General features: G+C 40.3%; 1 protein-coding gene across 1 annotated transcript; it reads left to right on the top strand.

Moving 5' to 3' along the window:
• The first annotated feature begins 5,916 nt into the window (after nucleotides 1-5,916).
• On the top strand, nucleotides 5,917-19,668 carry ftcd (formimidoyltransferase cyclodeaminase). Its single transcript, XM_036562036.1, has 14 exons — nucleotides 5,917-6,099; nucleotides 8,729-8,912; nucleotides 9,805-9,933; nucleotides 10,158-10,246; nucleotides 10,525-10,704; nucleotides 11,122-11,259; nucleotides 11,890-12,021; nucleotides 12,167-12,228; nucleotides 14,244-14,373; nucleotides 15,667-15,828; nucleotides 16,360-16,403; nucleotides 16,797-16,935; nucleotides 17,986-18,081; nucleotides 19,090-19,668. Exons 1-14 carry the CDS (start codon nucleotides 6,046-6,048, stop codon nucleotides 19,171-19,173), a joined length of 1,623 nt encoding a protein of 540 aa, XP_036417929.1. The 5' UTR covers nucleotides 5,917-6,045; the 3' UTR covers nucleotides 19,174-19,668.
• The last annotated feature ends 226 nt before the right edge of the window (nucleotides 19,669-19,894 follow it).

Raw genomic sequence — 19,894 nt, 5'->3', positions numbered from 1 at the left:
GAAACAGTTTTGGCCAAACCAATGAAATATAAAAGTCCTTCTGTGGCTCTAAACCAGCTCGCCTGCTGCTTGAAGCTGGAATTGGCTGCCAGAAGATCTCAGATTTGCCCCTAATTCGTCTTTAAACCTTTAAAGTCAGACTCTTCTTTTTATCTTCTGCATCTTTCATACTTTCCGTTTAGACTTTGCGCTTCTTTTCAGTTCATTTTAGTTTTTTGTTTCCCCCTTATTTTATTGTACAGTTTTTGTTTTGTTTTTATTCATCACTTTGTAAAGCACTTTGAACTGCCCTTTTAAAATAAACGTGTAATAAATAAATTTGCTTCCTGAAATCTTAATTAAACCTTCATAATCATGATTGACATGAGGAGAAAAGGTTTTTACCTTCTGTTTACATCAAAACTGTCTGTCAAAAACAGAGTCATATGCGATTGTCTGTCTGTCTATTTATCTATCTATATATGTATTTATCTGTCTATCTATATGTCTATCAATCTATCTTTCTGTCTCTTTGTTTATTTATCTGTCTATCTGCCTATATGTCGATCTCTCTGTCTATACATCTATCTATTTATTTCTCTATTTGTTTGTCTTTGTCTTTCTTTTTAACTATATATATTTATCTATCTGTCTTACTGTCTGTATGTCTATCTATCTCTATCTATCTATCTATCTACTATATATCGGTCTGTCTATATGTCTGTCTGTCTATCTGTCTGTCTGTCTGTCTATCTGTTTGTCTATCTGTCTGTCTTGCAGATGTATTGAGTCAGAGGCAGAAAACAGCAGCTCCTCCTCTTTGATCTTATTCTAAAGAGATGCTGCGTCTGTTTAGTAAATCACGACACTTTTAACTCCAGAAGAGTTTTTGTGACACAGAACATCAATAACAATAAATCTGCACCAAAATCTGCTCAATATACAGTCATAGAATCACAAACGCGCCAGTCGCTCATAAACACGGTGATGTTTAATGCAGAAACCTTTAGCCAGTGATGTATCAGATGTGGCCTACAGGCAGACACGCCCCCTCACAGTCAAATAAACAGTGACAGAAACAGATAAAGGACTAAACATGTAGAATCAAGAACACAGGAAAGATGGGAAGATTAATAATCATATATCCAGTAAATATACAGTTACTGTCTGTTACATTAGCAATAAAACGGCTTTTCTGCATTTTTCATCCTTTAGGCAACTACAAGTGATGCAGGACGGAACTAACAAAACACTGAATTTCTATATGAATGTTATTATGGTTGAGGTGAAATCACAGCAGATGAACCCTGTAAAACAACACTAGTGACGACTAAGTGCTGACGGTGTTTTGCTTGTAGTTCACGATGAAGGAAAATCACTCGAGTGAACATGAACATTATGAAGATTGTGACCACAGTAACACAGAAAATCATCGTTCCTAAGCTTTGTTAAGTTCTGATTGTGGGTTCTAGCTCACTTTTCCTTGCAGGATCCTCGTATCATTCAGTCATTTGCAATGAGTCACCAAAGATGTTGTAAACGCCATCGTGAAGCCCGATGGTGGCGCTCTTGATGAAACGAGGATTCTCACATCTTTGACCTTCTCAGCAACGTGAGGGAAAAGTCGAGCTCCTGGAATCTACATGTGGGTCAGTCGAGCTTTTTTCACAATGACCTCAGAATAAAGTCGGTCACACCAGTGACTTCAGCTAAAAGCTTCATATGAAATCATGAGCTAAATGAGAAAATCTCTGATAACTGAAAGACACAGTGGACTCACCATGTGCTTTTCTTCATAGACCCTCAGAAAACAGGTGAAAGGAAGTCAAGTGATGTCATCTGTGTGACTTTTATTTCAAAATAAGAGATTTTTTGTTACACCAGTGACACGACTCCTGGGGACAACAACGATTATTATATATTTTATAACATTTATTTGGCATTTGTTTTCTTTACTTCATTTAATTAATATATTCCATAGTCATGTATAGATTATTGTAGTTAAAAACATGTTTTTACCCTCAAAATATGGCCTCAGCCTTTTCACATGACTGTGGGGACAAACACTTCTGTGGTGCTTGGAATTCTAGATAATTGATTTAAAAACCAATACTGCTAAATTGAGGCTCAAGAAGGTGTAATTGTTAAAATAACTTATTCTTTTATTTTAAAATATTCATAAATTGTAACACTAACACGTTTTTCAGGTGTAATATCTGTAAACGCTAGGGACACAGAAATGGATTCTATAGAATGACCCACATAGAAACATATATCATCTAGAAGATGAGGAACATTTAAGCATGTATTTGGTTGCTGCGTCTCACAGCGACACTGCTCACTTATTTCTGGTACCGCCTTCTGTTTTCGCACATGTTCAGACTGAGAAATCTGAAAGAAATCAGAGTAAGAGTTTACAGCACTGAGAAATCTTATTAGATTTCTAGACCTTACTCCAATCTAAGAAATCAGAGTGTGCTGTACATGCACTGAGAAATCTGATTACTGAGCTAAAATCCGTCCTCTTTATCAGATTTCATAATCAGATTTCTAGACCTTACTCCAATCTAAGAAATCAGACTGTGCTGTACATGCACTGAGAAATCTGATTACTGAGCTAAAATCCATCCTCTTTATCAGATTTCATAATCGGATTTCTAGACCTTACTCCAATCTAAGAAATCAGAGTGTGCTGTACATGCACTGAGAAATCTGATTACTGAGCTAAAATCCGTCCTCTTTATCAGATTTCATACTCGGATTTCTAGACCTTACTCCAATCTAAGAAATCAGAGTGTGCTGTTTACACGACTACTTGAAAAATCAGATAACTGCAGAAATCCGATTATGATCGGATTATTGAGTTCATGTAAACACACTCAGTGAGTTCCGCCCCTTAGTAAAGAAAAGCAGGAGGGAAGAATTGACCTGTTGCACCAGTTTTTGCTAAAATATAGTTGCACCTCTCCAAAAAACACTGCCCCCCCTCCCAGCTTTTGGCCTTCTTTCGAATCACTCATTAACCACGACCGAGCAGAGGCTCTGTTTGCTTTTGGGATTTGCTGAAACTCTTTGGAGAGGTTTCAGAGTCATTTATTAAACTGGGTTCATCTCCACAGCTGTCTGAGGGCTGCTGTTCCACCACAGGGAGAGGATGATAATGCTTTATATGTGCCATTGCATTAAAGTGATCGCTTGGTCAAAGACCAAATGTCCCAAATGTGGCACAAACGTAGCCATGTCTGGTGTCTGAGGCTTCTTTAGCTTTGTACTGGAGCTTAGAGGCTAATGTGGCTAACATAGAAGCTTCTACCCACCAATTAGCATCACAGAAACAGCTAAATTGAGTACACGTTTCATGATAGCTGGTACGACTGTGCTCGTAAAAAGGATGGTTACTCAAGGGTTCTTTGGTAAAGAAAATGGTTCTATGTAGAACCATGAACACTCGAAGAACCGTTTGCATGATTAAAGGGTTGTTTACATCATGAAAGTTTCTTCAGATTGACGGAGAATGTGCTGTAGATGGTTTTATGTAGAACCTTTTTGAAAAGGGTTCTGTATAAGACCAAAAGGGTTCTTTGGTGCTACATATAGAACCCTTTCACGATGCAAAGAACTCTTTAATCATGTAAACAGTTCTTTGAGTGTTTATGGTTCTATACAAAAACATTGTCTTTACTAAAGAGCCCTTTTCTAATAGTGTTATTAGCAATGCTACATGATTTTTGCTATTAGCGTCATGCTAACTGCCTGCCTATTTGACACCACTCAAATAATATCTGATCAATGATGAATGGGGGGCTGATAAACTGTGCAGGTTGTAAAATCTTGCTTTTCTTGTTTTAGGAATTTTCACCCTTCTTTACAGAACACGTCTAGTTCCGCGACTTTGTTGGGCCATCAGTTTTAAGATCTACCCCAGATTTCCAATGATCTTCAAGGCAGGGGATTGCGAGGGCCGTTCCAAAAGCTTCTGCTTGAGTTTCTTGAAGTAGTTAATGGTTGATTTTGAGGTATGTTTAGGATCATTGTCTTGTTGTAGAAGCCTCATTTCAGCTTCAGGTTTTAGACCAGGGGTCTTTAATTAAAATTCAATAAGGTCCAGTTAGAGAAAATGTCCTCGAGCAAAGGTCCAGAACATCATAATGTCTTACTTACATCATGACTGAGTGCCATATACTGTTTACTGAAGTAGCCTAGTAGTTATATCAACATCTTATACAGTCAACAACTGAATATCAAATCAAATAAAGTACAATTCAGTAACATTTCAACAACATTTATTGTCATTTTTCTCTTTTTAGATCACGACATGTGAAATAACTTCCCTCTGACTCACTTTCTTCTCTGACTGCTGTTTCTCGCCTCGTCCCTCCCTTGTGTGTGCGTCACTCACTCTAGTCTCAGTGCTCAACAGAATGCACAGATCTGATTGGCTGAGTAGCGTCACGTGTGATATTTACAACGCATGCGATTGGTCTGTGAGTCTCCCGGGCCGCTAAAGCCGTACCCTAAAGGCTAGAAAAGCTACACTGATTAAACTTAAATTAAAAAATAAAATTAAATGATTATCCATAGTTTATCAGTTGTAGGTTCAGGTCTGCATAGGACAGCATCTGGGTGCAGGCTCTGACCTCGGTCCACCTATTAGTGACCTCTGTTCTAGACTAACTCAAATCAATTCACATTTATTGTCACATTTACACAGGTGCGAAGGTGAGCGAAAATCTCAGATGCATACCCCCCTTGTAGTACTTAAACACAAAAAATATACACATTAAATAGAAAAAATATTTACACATTAGACTCTAAATATATACACACGTGCACAATATATAAATTAATATACAGCAGTATTGCACTATTTCCAATGTTCAGTTTTTGTAACAGTTATATAAGTTATTAAATAAAAGCTTATATTACAAATGTGTCATATTTGCTTCTAGAATTTGCTGAAACTTCAATCATTCCTTTATCTACCCGGGCATAACAGATCCACCCTTTTCCTAACAGCTTGCAAGGTGTTCCTTTCATCAAATGCTGCTACTTTTTTCTCCAAACATAGCTTTGGTGATTGTGGCCAACAAGTTCAATTTTTACTTCATAAGTCAGCAGCACTTTCTTCCAAATCTAGATGTTGTTTTCCACACTTCACTTTGTTAGTAAAAGCTTCTGAGTGTTGACTCTTTCATGCAGACTGCATTTGGTGCACCTCCACTCTTGTGCTGTGGGTGCTTTGCTGTCATATGTGGGGTTTGCTTTGCCTTTCTGGCTAGCATTTTTAGAGAGTTTTCTAGGTCTTCCAGACCTTGTCGTGCCTTCCACAGTTCCCCTTAACAGCCATTTCTTTATGACAAATCACAACCTTGAAGCACTTTGACATCTTTTTACAGCCTTCTCCTGCTTTGTAGGCATCAATTAGCTTCATTTTTAGATCCTCAGCCAGCTGCTTAGACGAGCTCATGGTTGAAGAGTGTTTGCACAGGGTTTGAAAAGCCAAAGAATTTATTATGATCTGGAAATATCATCAGCTGACCATTCTTGACCTGCCTAACCAGTCCTAGCAAGTCAATTAAGGCCTCACAGGTTAATTAAGAGATCTTACAACTGGTGTAAGAGGGTGTCCAAACTTTTGCACATGCCACAATAGCTAATTTAATCAGAATTGCAGATTTTCTTAAATGAAACATTTTTAAAAAGTTTTGTTCACTTCTTTTCACTCCCAAATCAATAAAATAAAATATTTGGCCATCAGTGCCCAAACCTATGCATACAACTCTACAGTGCACCTGTAAGGTAGGCGTTTCTAATAAAGTGGCCAATGAGTGTAGCTCCTAGTCTAACTAGTAAGCTAATGTGACAGACTGGAGTGTTATCTAAAGTGCCGGGCCAATCATTGCCTGCTGACCCAGATAAGACCCAGTGGGCCGGGTTAATCATTCTAGAGGAACACTGACATAGTGGCTGTTTTGTAGACTCGTCTGCAGAGCTTTTGGGGACGGGGGGGTCCAGCGGAGCTGCCTGTGTCTGTGTGAGTGTTTTCTTACAAGTGAGACCACAACCATGGCCAAGCTGATCGAGTGTGTACCGAACTTCTCCGAGGGACGAAATAAAGAGGTAAAAAAAAAGTGAAAGCAAAACTTTACCTGTGCCGGCGACCTTAGAGGTTAATTTTTAATGCTAAATTAAACTTTTTAATTTAATGCTTTTTTAAAACTAGATTTTAGGTTTTTTTTTAAACTAGAGATTTGCATCAATTCAGATTTGCACATCTTTACTGCGTATGCTACAAATATAAATTCTTAAAGAAATGCATCAGGGCTTGTACAGTGATTGCACTACAGAGACTTTAGTAATATAAAATATTTTATATTATGAAACAAGACATGATTGGTGTCTGAAGCTTTGGTGTCCTTACACTGTGAAACGTTCATGCAACTAGTTACGCGTTGTGAGTTGCCTGCAACATAATTTCTATGCAACACATTCACTTACTGCAAAAGATCACCAAATTTGCAGCTCATATTTTTGATATTGTTCCCATTATAAAGTTGTCTGCGAGGTGTAATTTCAATATTTGCAGCATTTTCATCATCACTGTATGTTTTTTCCTTATTTATATATATATACAATATATATATATTATAATATATATATAATATATGTGTAACATTATGACCACCTCCTTGTTTTTACGCTCATTGTCCATTTTATCAGCTCCACTTACTATATAGGTGCACTTTGTAGTTCTACAGTTACAGACTGTAGTCCATCTGTTTCTCTGCATACTTTGTTAGCCCCCTTTTACCCTGTTCTTCAGTGGTCAGGACCCCCATGGACCCTCACAGAGCAGGTACTATTTGGGTGGTGGGTCATTCTCAGCACTGCAGTAACACTGACGTGGTGGTGGTGTGTTAGTGTGTGTTGTGCTGGTCTGAGTGGATCAGACACAGCAGTGCTGCTGGAGTTTTTAAACACCTCAGTGTCACTGCTGGACTGAGAATAGTCCACCAACCAAAAACATCCAGCCAACAGTGTCCTGTGGGCAGCGTCCTGTGACCACTGATGAAGGACTAGAGGATGACCAACACAAACTGTGCAGCAGCAGATGAGCTATCGTCTCTGACTTTACATCTACAAGGTGGACTGACAAGGTAGGAGTGTCTAATAGAGTGGACAGTGAGTGGACACAGTGTTTAAAAACTCCAGCAGCACTATGGTATTACGGTTGTAGCCTACTCGATGTCTAGCTCATCCTGTTACACTCAAGTTCAAAGTGCATTCATGGGCACATCTGCTCTCCTATTCTGTAATAATTTTCATCCTGATGGATATAAAATGAATCTGAGCTCTGTGTATCATTAGTTGCCATTAAGAAAGGAGTGAATTTAGCTACGCTTACCATGAGAACAGCAGGACAAAGAAGACTAAACGCTCACACAAGCTGTTAAACAGCTGTTAGCGCAGCTTCTGTTTTATTTTCTTGTCCGTCAATCTGGTAAAATCAGTGGCATGAGACTATGTTGTTTGATGTGATCATGTGATGCACTGCTGGCATTTTGATTGGCTGTTTGATGAAACTAGTTCCACAAAGTTTAAACAGTTGAAACTGTTGCAGCTGAGTTTCAAGTGAGTTGCAGGACGCCTTCCATTATGCAACTGAAGTGCAATTTAGTTCCATGTAGCTTCAAACAACTAAAGTTGCATGTAAGTTTCACTGAATAAAACCAACCCTAGTTTTGCACTGATACTACGAGGCTAATGTAGCTAGCAAGTAATGGAAGCTAATACCCCAAAAATTATCACTGTGCTAACTGCATGCTAAAACCATCACACTCAAAATTCATCACCTCAAATTGCGTAGAGTGGTTCAGTAATATCCAATCTAATGTGGTGTCTATAAACATGGACTATAGTATAAAACTCAAGATTCAAGATGTGTTACTATTTAGACATACAGTTTGTGGTATGCTAATCAGTGAGGTATAATCTTCTATTACTTCATAACTACATTAGCCTCACAATAGCGCCAATGCTAACAATAAAGAAGCAAACTTCAGGCACCAAACATGCCTTCGCTCAGAGGTCACTAATCGGTGGACCGCGGTCCGAGTCCCGACCCAGACTCTTGTCCTATGTGGACCTGGACCTATAACTGATAAACTACAGAGAGTTATTTAATTTCGACTGGGTGGTCCTGTTTTAATCGCCGTAACTTTTCTAGTCATTACAGTAGCTTTAGTGGCCGGAGACTCACAGACCAATCGCATGCAATGTAAATATCACATGTGACTCTACTCAGCCAATCAGATCTGTGCATTACAATAAGCACTGAGACTCGAGAGAGTGATGCACACACAGGGGAGGGACGAGGCGAGAAACAGCAGTCAGAGAAGAAAGTGAGTCAGAGGGAAGTTATTTCACACGTCGTGCTCTGAAAAGAGAAAACTGACAGTAAATGTTGTTGAAATGTTACTGAATTGTACTTTATTTGATTTGATATTCAGTTGTTGACTGTATAAGATGTTGATATACCTACTAGGCTACTTCAGTAAACAGTATATGGCACTCAGTCATGATGTAAGTTAGACATTATGATGTTCTGGACCTTCGCTTGAGGACATTTTCTCTAACTGGACCTTATTGAATTTTAATTAAAGACCCCTGCCTTAGCTGATCAACAATGCTCTTTTATTGCCAAATTATTGCTTTACATCTACCTACCATTTTGGATGCTCCTGTCCAGGTGATTGATGCCATCGCTAATGCCATCTCGGCCACTGAAGGCTGCAGCCTGCTGGATGTGGACCCTGGGTCGTCCACCAACAGGACAGTCTACACATTCGTAGGCCCCCCACAGGCCGTGGTGGAGGGAGCCCTGAACGCCGCCCGCACTGCCTTCACCATCATCGACATGACCAAACACACAGGTCAGCACACGCACCCTTAGAAAAGCTAAATATGCTAACAGTGCTGCCCAAACAGCCTTTTAAAAACAGAAAACAGTATATACACGCAAAGATACAGTTTTGAAAGCCGATTTTTTTTGTTATTCTATGGTTAAACGAGTCTTTAACTGCGCAAGCATACTGCTGTTGTGGTATTTTCCAAGCAGGCCAGTTTAGCACCTGCACTGTCTGATTACACAGCTATGCCATTATAACACATGCAGAATGTTTCTTGCCTTTGTAATGTTGAAATAAGCGTGGATGCCCTGAAAAAGACGTCATCTAAAAGGCAGCACACGTTGCTCCAAAATGTGTTCAGTGTTAATGGTGCTTTCACACATGTGCAAGTTACCCACTGATACCCCCCATGACAGACCTTGGCTTTTGAACTTTACACTGGTAACAATCTGGAAGGTGCTTTTCTTCTTTGATATATTTTATTTTCTTGCATTTTTAAAATAAAAGAGCATGTAAACCTTACTTAAATGTCAAAATGCACTATTCACTACCCCATCCACACAGTTTATATATGGAGCTGCATAAACAACATTTAAAAAAAAAAAAAAGTTGTGTTGTCATAAACACGTTTACACATATCTGTTTCTTTACCTTACAGCAGTTTAGACTCTCCTATTCATGATAAAGTTATAAGGAGGGTTTCAGCAGAGTTCATTTACATATATCAACCTTAAAGACACTGTAACAACAGCAACTTAAAGAAGTTTACTTATGAAAGGTTGGACAATGGTAATGTAAAAATGAATTATGACCGATGAATTATAATTGATGCATAAAACCACACAAAGGTTCTAAAAGGAAAATGTAGGATATGGTCCCTTCAAAGAGTCATAACAACCCATGGTTTAATGTGCAGGTGAGCATCCTCGGACAGGTGCTATGGACGTGTGTCCCTTTATCCCCGTGCAGAACGCCAGCATGGAGGACTGTGTAAAGTGCGCTAATGAGTTTGGCCGGAGGCTGGCGGACCTGCTGCAGGTGCCAGGTGAGATAAATAAGATGATGCTGGTAAACAGTGGAGTACAGAATGAGCGTGTTGTGTAAAAGGATAGAGAGAAATCAGAAAATGGTCGGTTTTTGTAATATAACCCTACAGATTTTGAGTGGAAACCAAAATAAAGTATAAGAAAAATGTTGAAAATAGGCCTATAACACTGCTGGCATCTCTCTCTCTCTCTCTCTCTCCTCTCTCTTTTTTCCTACTCTCAGTGTTTCTGTATGGAGAAGCAGCAAGAAGTGAGAGCAGAAGGTCTCTACCATCTGTACGGGCAGGAGAGTACGAAGCTTTACCAGAAAAGGTCAGGCTCTGTTTCACCTAAACCCACCTTGTACCTCTAGTAACTGGTCACTTTATTAGGATCACCCACCTTGTACTTCCACTAACTGGCCACTTTATTAGAAACACTCTTCTTGTACTTTCAATAACTGGCCACTATATTAGAAACACCCATCTTGTGCTTCCATTCACTGGCCACTTTATTAGAAACACTCACCTTGTGCTTCCACTAACTGGCCACTTCATTAGAAACACCTGCTTTTGTATATAATCATAAATAATAATGCATCTCTCTTACAGCTGAAGAAGAGTGAGTGGGCTCCAGATTACGGTCCTGCCGCCTTCGTCCCTTCATGGGGTGCCACGGTGACCGGCGCTCGAAAGTTCCTCATTGCTTACAACGTGAACCTGCTCAGCACCAAAGAGCAAGCGCACAGAATTGCTCTGGACATTCGAGAGCAGGGCAGAGGCAAAGATCAGGTACATTCAGAGGCCGCTTTATTAGAAACACCTACGTTGGACATCCACACTGATCACTTTACTGATGTAGAGCAGTGGTCACCAACCACCCTCCTGGAGATCTACTCTCCTGCACATTTGACCTCCAACCCAAAACTAACACACCTCATTCAGCTCATCAAAGACTTCTGAAAGCAATAGTAAGTCAAGTCAGGTGGGTTTGATTATGGTTGGAGCTAAAGTCTACAGGAAGGTGGATCTCCAGGAGCTGGGTTGGTGACCACAGATGTAGAAGCATATAAATACATACATCATTTCAATTTTCCTTGTAGCAGCCCAATAACAAGAGTTTCAACAGAGCTTCTGATAATATACTGCAGACGTCTCCTTCATCTTACCAAGGAAGCCGTTTTTACAAAATGCTGTTTGTTTTTTCAGCCAGGCACTTTGAAGAAGGTGCAGGGGATGGGCTGGTACCTGGAGGAGTCTAACCTGGCTCAGGTGTCCACCAACATCCTGGACTTTGAACAGACGCCTCTCCACAGCGTGTATGAGGAGATCTGCAGGGATGCCAGGGTGGGTTTCTTTCCCTGGCACACATATCTGAGCCCAAGCATCCAGATTCATCACTTATCCACTGTGACTTGGATTCAGATTAAGTGCTATTTCAGTGTGAACGCTAACTGGGTTTCTGTGTTCAGGAGCTGAATCTGCCAGTGATTGGCTCTCAGATTGGCCAATTTGTTAGAAACACCCACCTTGTACTTCCACTGACTGGCCACTTTATTAGAAACACCCACCTTGTACTTCCACTCACTGGCCACTTTATTAGAAACACCCACCTTGTACTTCCACTAACTGGCCACTTTATTGGAAACACCCACCTTGTACTTCCACTCACTGGCCACTTTATTGGAAACATCTACGTTGTACTTCCACTCACAGGCCACTTTATTGGAAACACCTACGTTGTACTTCCACTCACTGGCCACTTTATTAGGAACACCTACCTTGTACTTCCACTAACAGGCCACTTTATTAGAAACACCTATCTTGTGCTTCCACACACTGGCCACTTTATTAGAAACACCCACCTTGTACTTCTACTAACAGGCCACTTTATTAGAAACACATAACCTGTACTTCCACTCACTGTCCACATAAGTGCTATTTCAGTGTGAATGCTAACTGTGTTTCTGTGTTCAGGAGCTGAATCTGCCAGTGGTCGGCTCTCAGATTGTGGGCCTCATTCCCTTGAAAGCGGTGCTGGACTGCGCCGACTACTACATCCAGAAAGATAAACTCTTTGTTGTCGAAGAGGAACACAAAGTTCGGCTGGTGAGAACCAGAAGATCCCTGAGGACCACCCTCAACTTCAAACCCTCCGCCATGCTGATTCACTGTTAGCTGCATTAGCATTTGTTGGGCCTCCGTTAGCTTTGCAGAGTTCTCTTCTCACTTAGGTTCTTCTCGCTGTGCTCAGGTCATCAGCAAACTGGGCTTGGACTCTCTGGGACCGTTCGTACCTAAAGAGAGAATCATAGAGTGAGTCACTGCTTTAATGTTTCACAGTAAGTGGCCAGAGTGCCCAAAGGTAGGTGTTTTGTAATACTGTTCATGGTGAGCTTAGTTAGCATATACACAGCCTAGCAGACCCATATCTGTGCTAAGCTAAAGGGTTATAGCAATAGCTTAATGGCAAAAAATGACCCTAACTCTACCTAAAATCCTCACTCTTACCCTAATTTACAGAATATTCCCCCTATGCTAAAGTAGCTAACAGATAAACTTATACCACACCAATTAGCATCATGGACAAAAGTACATTCTATAGCTAAAAACACTGGTAGCATCATGAAGGCAGAAGTTTGTCTGTAGTTTTGTCCATGTTTATATATAACAGTATCCAGTGGTGGACGAAGTACACAAACCATGTACTTGAGTTAAAGTAGAAATACCCAAGGTAAAATATTACTCCAGTAAAAGTAGAAGTTCCTCCCTTTAGACCTCCACTTGAGTAAAAGTATTTGCCTTCAAATGTACCTAAGTATTGAAAGTGAAAGTACTAAAAGATTAATTATGGCTCTGATGTCCTGTTATCATTTTTGTAACAAGACTCGCTTCATTAACTCATTTTAGGTGAAAATACTCCAGTGTCACTCTTGGTAAACCAGTCTTTTAATAGAATGTCATTAATTAGTGACGCTGATGTCTATTAAAATTATCATAAGCACAAAACACTGAAGGCGAACAGTTTCCATCAGGTAGAACTGAGTGGCTCTGAAATCACTTTACAAACAAGCAAAGTTTCAGTTTAAGATTTATTTGTAACTTAGTTACAAATTTAAGTTTAATAAAAACTTTAAACTCAGATTCACAAATGAGTTTCCTTTACTAAACTGCATCTGTAGGTCTCTGTTCATAAACATAAACAATGGAACAGGGATGGAAAATTCTGCCACTGCCAGCGGTGACTGCAGTGGTCAGGGGAACGTTACATGAAGAGTTCAGTTTTCCCAGCGTCTGTCGTCAATGTGCCAGTGAAATAAACTATAACTAAACACTATTTTATTTGGCAGCCATGGACACCGAGGTGTCCTCAGGAAGTCCAGCTGAATCCAGCATCACACAACCAAACATCACACAGAGTAAAACATTACACCTAAAATCATTATCCAGCTTTAATGTGACTGGAGGAACAGATTCACAGACGAACAGACGGACAGACGAAGCAATGTGTTAATGAAGGAACGGATGAGTGACCAATTTTGGTGTTGGATAAACGAGTGAGCGGGCGACAGGCAGCTACAGACAGGAGGTCTAGCGTGCTAGCTTTTGGTAATGCAGAGTTAGCTTTAGCTCGCTAAGTTTCTCTGACACTGAACCTGTTTTGGTGGATGGGGCAAGAGATGCAGCCTTGTGATTGGTCAAGGGGAATGTTTATGGCAGCCAAGATTAGGACCGCTAGTTTATCGGTCATTTATTGGTCATTATAACACTATTCAAAGCGTAAACTTAGTTCATGTTTACTGTTCGCATGCAAGAACAGATCAACCTCATTAGAAAGAAAACAGATTTAGGATCCCTGGATTTTTAATCACAGAATGTCTTCCTATCTTTTTGCATCTTAAATAAGCTAAAGAAATTATTATTAAAATTATTTTCATTTTCTATTAATATTAACCCATTTCACAGTGCGCTGTACTACAATCCCTGCAATGTGAAGTGCACTCCGACCCCCTCCCCTCAACAGCAATCTATGGGACAGCGGTTACGTCTCCATCCTGGCACACCAGTCACATCACCAGGCACACTAGCTGTGTTTCAGCAGCGGCCCAACCACTATAAAACACCAGAGAGTTGGATGGACAGCAGAGGCAGCGATGGAGAAGGGCGTTCTGTGGCCCACAGATTTGTTGAGATTTTTTAATTTGGCCCTTTTAGCGGTTGAGTTTGACACCCCTTGGTTTAAAGCAAGTGTGTGGTGATTATTCGTTTTTTTGCACTTCTTTATTGCTAAACAACTCATCTAATACATGATTGGCCGGTGCTGTGTGCAGGTACATGGTGGAGTCCAGTCAGGACGAGGGACAGCTGGTGTCTCTCTCCCTGCAGCAGTTTGTCCGCAGTGTTGGTGCCAGGACAGCAGCGCCCGGGGGAGGGTCTGTTTCTGCAGCCATCGCTGCCATGGTAACGCAGCCTAGCTATCACTTACATCCTTCTCAGTCGTTGCCGTGGTAAAGAAATATAACTATCACACACTACCCTCACAACTGCTGCTATGGTTGTGAAGCCCAAATAGTATGTCTCTCTCAGGTCGTTGCTATGATAACAAGACGTAACTATCACTTCCCTCTCAGCTGTTCCCATGGTAACAAGGCCCATGGAGGGTGAACCCGTGAAGGGCGATCCCTGTCAATCGCTGCCAAAGTAATGAAGCTTAACTGTCACATCTCTCTCAAACGTTGCCATGATAATAAGCTAAACTACTGCAGCTCTCTCAACTGCTGCCATGGTAACAAGACCTAGCTATCGCATCCCATTCACTCGCTTCCATGGTAACAAGACCTAACTATTACATCCCTCTCAATTATTTACATGGCAACGATTGTAAATATTACATCCCTCTCAGCCATAGTAATGAGACCTAACTGTCACATTCCACTTACGCGCTGCCATGATTGCTGACCTAATTGCTGCCATGGTTACGAGACCTATCACATCCCTCTCAATCGCTGCCATGGTAACAAGATCTAGCTTTCACATCCCTCCCAATCAATTGTTGATGAGGTAAAGAGATGCATCTATCACATCCCTCAAGTAACAAGACCTATCACATATCTCTCAATCATTACTATGGAAACAAGACCTCTCAGTTGCTGCCATAGTAACAAGGCCTAACTATCACATCCCTTTCAATCATTGCTATGGAAACAAGACCTCTCAACTGCTGCCATAGTAACAAGGCCTAACTATCACATCCCTCTCAATCACTGCTATGGAAACAAGGCCTAACTATCAAATTCCGCTCAATCGTTGCTATGGAAACAAGACCCAACTATCATATCCCTTTCAATCACTGCTATGGAAACAAGACTTAAGAATCACATCTCTCTCAATCGCTGCCATGGAAACAAGACCTAACTATCGTATCCCTCTAAGTCATTACCATAGTAACAAGACCTAACTATCACATCCCGCTCAATAGTTGCTATGGAAACAAGACCTAACTACCACATCCCTCTCAATCATTGCCATGATGATAAGCTAAACTACTGCAACCCTCTCAACTGCTTTCATGGTAAAAAAGCCTAATTATCAAAGCCTTCTCAATCGTTGTCATGGTAAAGATGCTTAACTTTCACACCCCTTTCTCTTGTGTCTGTGGTAATGTGGTAATTGCTATGGCAACAAGGCCTAACCATCCCATCGCTCTCAATCAACAAATAGCTACAAATCATCAGGTTGTGTCCTCTCTGTCAGGGTGCGGCTCTGGGCTGTATGGTGGGGCAGATGACGTACGGAAAGCGGCAGTTCGAGGCTCTGGATGGTGTGATGAGGAAACTCATCCCTCCATTCCACCAGGCCATGAACGACCTGCTGCTGACTGTAGATGCTGACAGCACCGCCTTCAACAGCTACATGGTAAACACCAACGCCATCAGAATTTTACTGTATATAATAATAAAAACCATTGTTAATTATAATTGATGATTATTATCACTACACAGAAGTCTTAGGTTATTTATAATTATCATTATAATAATCATTATTATATATAAATTATATATATTATAATCTATATATATATATATATATATATATTATAATCTCTCTCTCTCTGTTTCTCTCTCTCTCTCTCTCTCTCTCTCTATATATATATATATATATATATATATATATATATATATCACTGTTGTCGGGAGAAAACCTTGTATCTCCATTTTGACTTTTTTTAGTTTTTGACATAAGAAACCCAAAACCCAAAAAGACTTGGAAACAATTCTGGTTCCATTGACTTACATTTAAAGTACAGTAGATTTTTTACTTCTCCTGTAAAGTTACCATTTTGGAGTTACGAGGTTATATAGAGGTAAATATATATATATATATATAATATATATATATATATATATATATATTATAAGGTATTAACTCATCCCTTAATAATTCCAGGCTGCCTTAAAAATGCCCAAAAGCACACCGGATGAAATTAAAAGGTATGAAAACACTCTGTAAACCTATAGTTGAAAAGTCATAAGCACAGTCATGAAAAATAACAATAAAACTGCATGTGAAAAACTGTTAAATGTGTGTCAACGAGAAACTTCATTTGTTATCATATAATATTATTACAGTACATTTATTTACAGATGCAAATAACTTACATTTTTTTTGGGGGGGCAGCGATAAACAGTTATGCTGTGTATTCACTGGCTAGATGCTTCAGTTTGTCCCACTTTTAGCTGGACTTCATAAAAACAGGCTTCAAAACTCACCAGCTACAAGCTTCAGCACCATCTAGTGGACAAAATTTCCATTGCGCTTTAGAAAAATTGAAAAAAGGTCTAAAGTCACTTTTCAAGCTCTAATTGGAGCATGTTGGACTACAGGAGGGAGGAGGCCATGCAGGACGGACTGAAGAAAGCGGTGGGTGTTCCGCTGTCCCTGGCTGAGAAAGTGACCGCGCTGTGGCCAGCGCTGAAAGAGATCGTTCGCTACGGCAACGTGGCCTGCAAATCAGATGCACAGGTGAGAGAGGGCGAGAGAAAGAGCTATAGATGGTGCACGCAAAATAAAATATTGTAGAAATGTATATCTCCACCTTTCACCTCCCCGTCTCCACCATGTTCCTCAGTTCTCTCATGCAGTCATATTTCTTATCATCGAGGGGAAGTTCGGCCTGCAAGCTTAAGCAGAAACTGCCCAGCCCTCCCTCTCCTCCTACAGTCATACAATCTCTTAGCACTAAAATCACTTTTGTATGCATCATTGAAAGGGAGGAAACCCACACCAGCAGGATCTCTCTAATGCATGTATGTTTGTGGTTACAAATTTCATGTATATGAAGTAAAATTAAATGTTTGATGTTACAATTTGCATTTATGCAAAATAAAAGGTTTGTTTAACTACGTCTATGGCTGAACAGCTTAGCACACTTGCTGACAAGCTAACAGGCTAACAGACTCCGCCAGCAGTATTCCGAGTTAGGCTTCACCGAAAGATTCCCTGTAAGAAAGCAATCTGAATGTAATGCAACTGTTACAAGCTTCAAATGCTTCAAAATGCCTGGCTAAGCAGTATTAAACCCTGTGTGGGAAGTGAGCACCACTGCTAGCTTGGTGCTAACGAAACACTGGAATTCCTATAGAGGTATTAGTGGATATTAGCATTATTTAGGTGGCACTCAGGCTACTTATAAAGTGAACATTTTTGCAGTAAAGACTGCTTTACAATGATAATGAGTGGTGAAAGGGGAGGGGTGAGAAGCCCCTGCTGTGAAAAACAATTCACACCTCTCCACAAAGATGGCCGTACTGAGATAAAACAGACAACTGCAGTTTTCTTCAAATCAAACAGCATTTAAACACAATAAAAACACTTTTATAACAGTTTCACCTACAAAGATGAAAATCTAGTTTTCAGTTTTGTAAATCACACACATTTATTCAATATCTGTGACTCAAAGCTGAACTGAACAAGTGGAAACTGCATTTGATGGTTGCTGTGATACAGTGATCACTGATAAACAGTGCTGAATCGGAGGCCTTTATGTAACTGTATGACTCTTCTGATGAGCAGGTAGCGGCTAAAGCTCTGGAGACGGCTGTGTACGGAGCCTATTACAATGTCATCATCAACCTTAAAGACATCACTGACCAGTCCTTCAAGAGCACCGTGAGTAAACATTTTACCATCTTGGCTTTGCTCTGCTTTAAGCTTTAGCTCAGCTATAGCCGCTTTTCTCACATCTCCAGCAGGAAACTTTTCCAAACGTAGAATAGTTTCTTGTAAAATGTCTCTCAACATTCGACTTTTTACAAGGCTTCTCATTCGCCAGCTTCTCGTGCGAATTGTCCCGTTCCGCCTTAAATGGTGCCTGAGGCACCAGAATGCAACTGCTGCACCATTTAAGGTGGAACGGGACAATTCGGACAAAAAACTTCAGCTTCACGACTTTTTAGTGTTTGTCAGTTTCTCGTTGCAGATTAAACGTATCAGGAAACCAGCTGGAGTGATTATAAACACAAATAAGTCCATTCATCTCCAAATTATTGATGTTCGTCTTAAATCTCTCTCTTTGCCTTTTTTTTAGCTACTAGCTAGGCGAGACTGTTGTCTGTGTTGCTCTGGTGACCAGCAGTCTGTGCTGATCTTCAGGGTTAAAGGGTGAATCAGCAGTTCTACATTAACTCCAGAGTTTAAGACCATTTATTGTTAAACTGTGTTGAACGATCAGCAGAGCTTTATTTTACTGTAAAGGAGGATTATTTTATTTTTACCTACAAATCTAATTCAGCTGTGGAGCCACAACAGGGCAGTAAAAGAGCTGCGTGCGGCTCCAGAGCCACATGTTGACGACCCCTGTGTTGGCACATACTGTTATACATGACCTACTTTACTGCACTTTAAGCTTTGTAGTGCTACAATTCTGTGCTGTTTCAGGCTAGATTTGTTACAAGGTTGGATTGGATTCATTCTTTTTTCTCTTTCCAATATCCAATCCAGTTTTCTGCTGATATTGGCCCAGTACTGACACCTGATGGTCTCTAGTTGAGTTACATCCCCGTCACCCTACTTCATTTATTTCGTGCTGCTGCCTGTTATGTCTTAATTGTTGGTTGTTTTATGTTTGGGTGATGTATTAACACTCTCGTGTATGTGTTGTGTTGTGTCTGGCGTCAGGTGGAGGAGAGGGCGTCTGCACTTCTGAACGAGGCGAGAGAGAGTGTTACTGCAGTGCTGGAGGCTGCAGACCGACGCCACTGAGCACTCCCGCCTACAGCCGCAGAACACCCAACAATGAATGTTACACGGGGGAGAACAAGGGCACAAGCTTACACATTTAGGCTTGTGCTTAAAAGATTGTCACAATATTTGAGCAAGATTACTAAAGATTTGCACATCTGCACATCTCTGCTACAAATGAAGTACCGACCGTTAATGAACAACAGCCAAAAGCAGAGGAAGTACAAGCGTTACAACTCACCCCATAGACGGAGTCAGCTGTAACAGTCGGCATGCAAATAATTCATGTTTAAATATGGCACTGTTATTATTGTATATCATACAGTTCTTTTTAAAGCATTTCTTTTGGTCCATTTATCCATGACATTCACACACGATGTAAACGGCAACTGGCATTTTCAAATTACCGTGATAGAAATGACAAAAATGAGATACAAGCAAAATAATAACAACAATAAACTGGTGTTTAATGGAGAGCACATTTTTATCTCTAATAAAAGCATAAATCATCATATAGCATATGCTCTTTCTTCTCTGTGTAAAGCCCACTCACAACAACATACACTATGTGGACAAAAGTATTGGGACACCTCCACATCACACCTACAGGAGCTTTTATGGCTCCCATTCTAAATCCATGGGCATTAATATGGAGCTGGTCCATATTAGCTCAAACACCTTCCACTCTTCTGGGAAGCTCTACAAGATTTTGGAGAGTGTCTGTGGGAATTTTTTTAGCCTG

The sequence above is a fragment of the Colossoma macropomum genome, unplaced genomic scaffold (assembly GCF_904425465.1).
Source record: "Colossoma macropomum unplaced genomic scaffold, Colossoma_macropomum, whole genome shotgun sequence".
Taxonomy (NCBI): domain Eukaryota; kingdom Metazoa; phylum Chordata; class Actinopteri; order Characiformes; family Serrasalmidae; genus Colossoma; species Colossoma macropomum.
The sequence above is the reverse complement of the archived record's forward strand: the minus strand, read 5'-3'. Positions and strand labels throughout refer to the sequence as shown.

Bases quoted from the DNA above. Each gene is read 5' to 3' on its own strand.
- ftcd (XM_036562036.1), top strand. From the start codon at position 6,046: ATGGCCAAGCTGATCGAGTGTGTACCGAACTTCTCCGAGGGACGAAAT. The intron at 6,100-8,728 runs GTAAAAAAAAAG...GCTCCTGTCCAG, and splicing joins CCGAGGGACGAAATAAAGAG to GTGATTGATGCCATCGCTAA. The intron at 8,913-9,804 runs GTCAGCACACGC...TTTAATGTGCAG, and splicing joins CGACATGACCAAACACACAG to GTGAGCATCCTCGGACAGGT.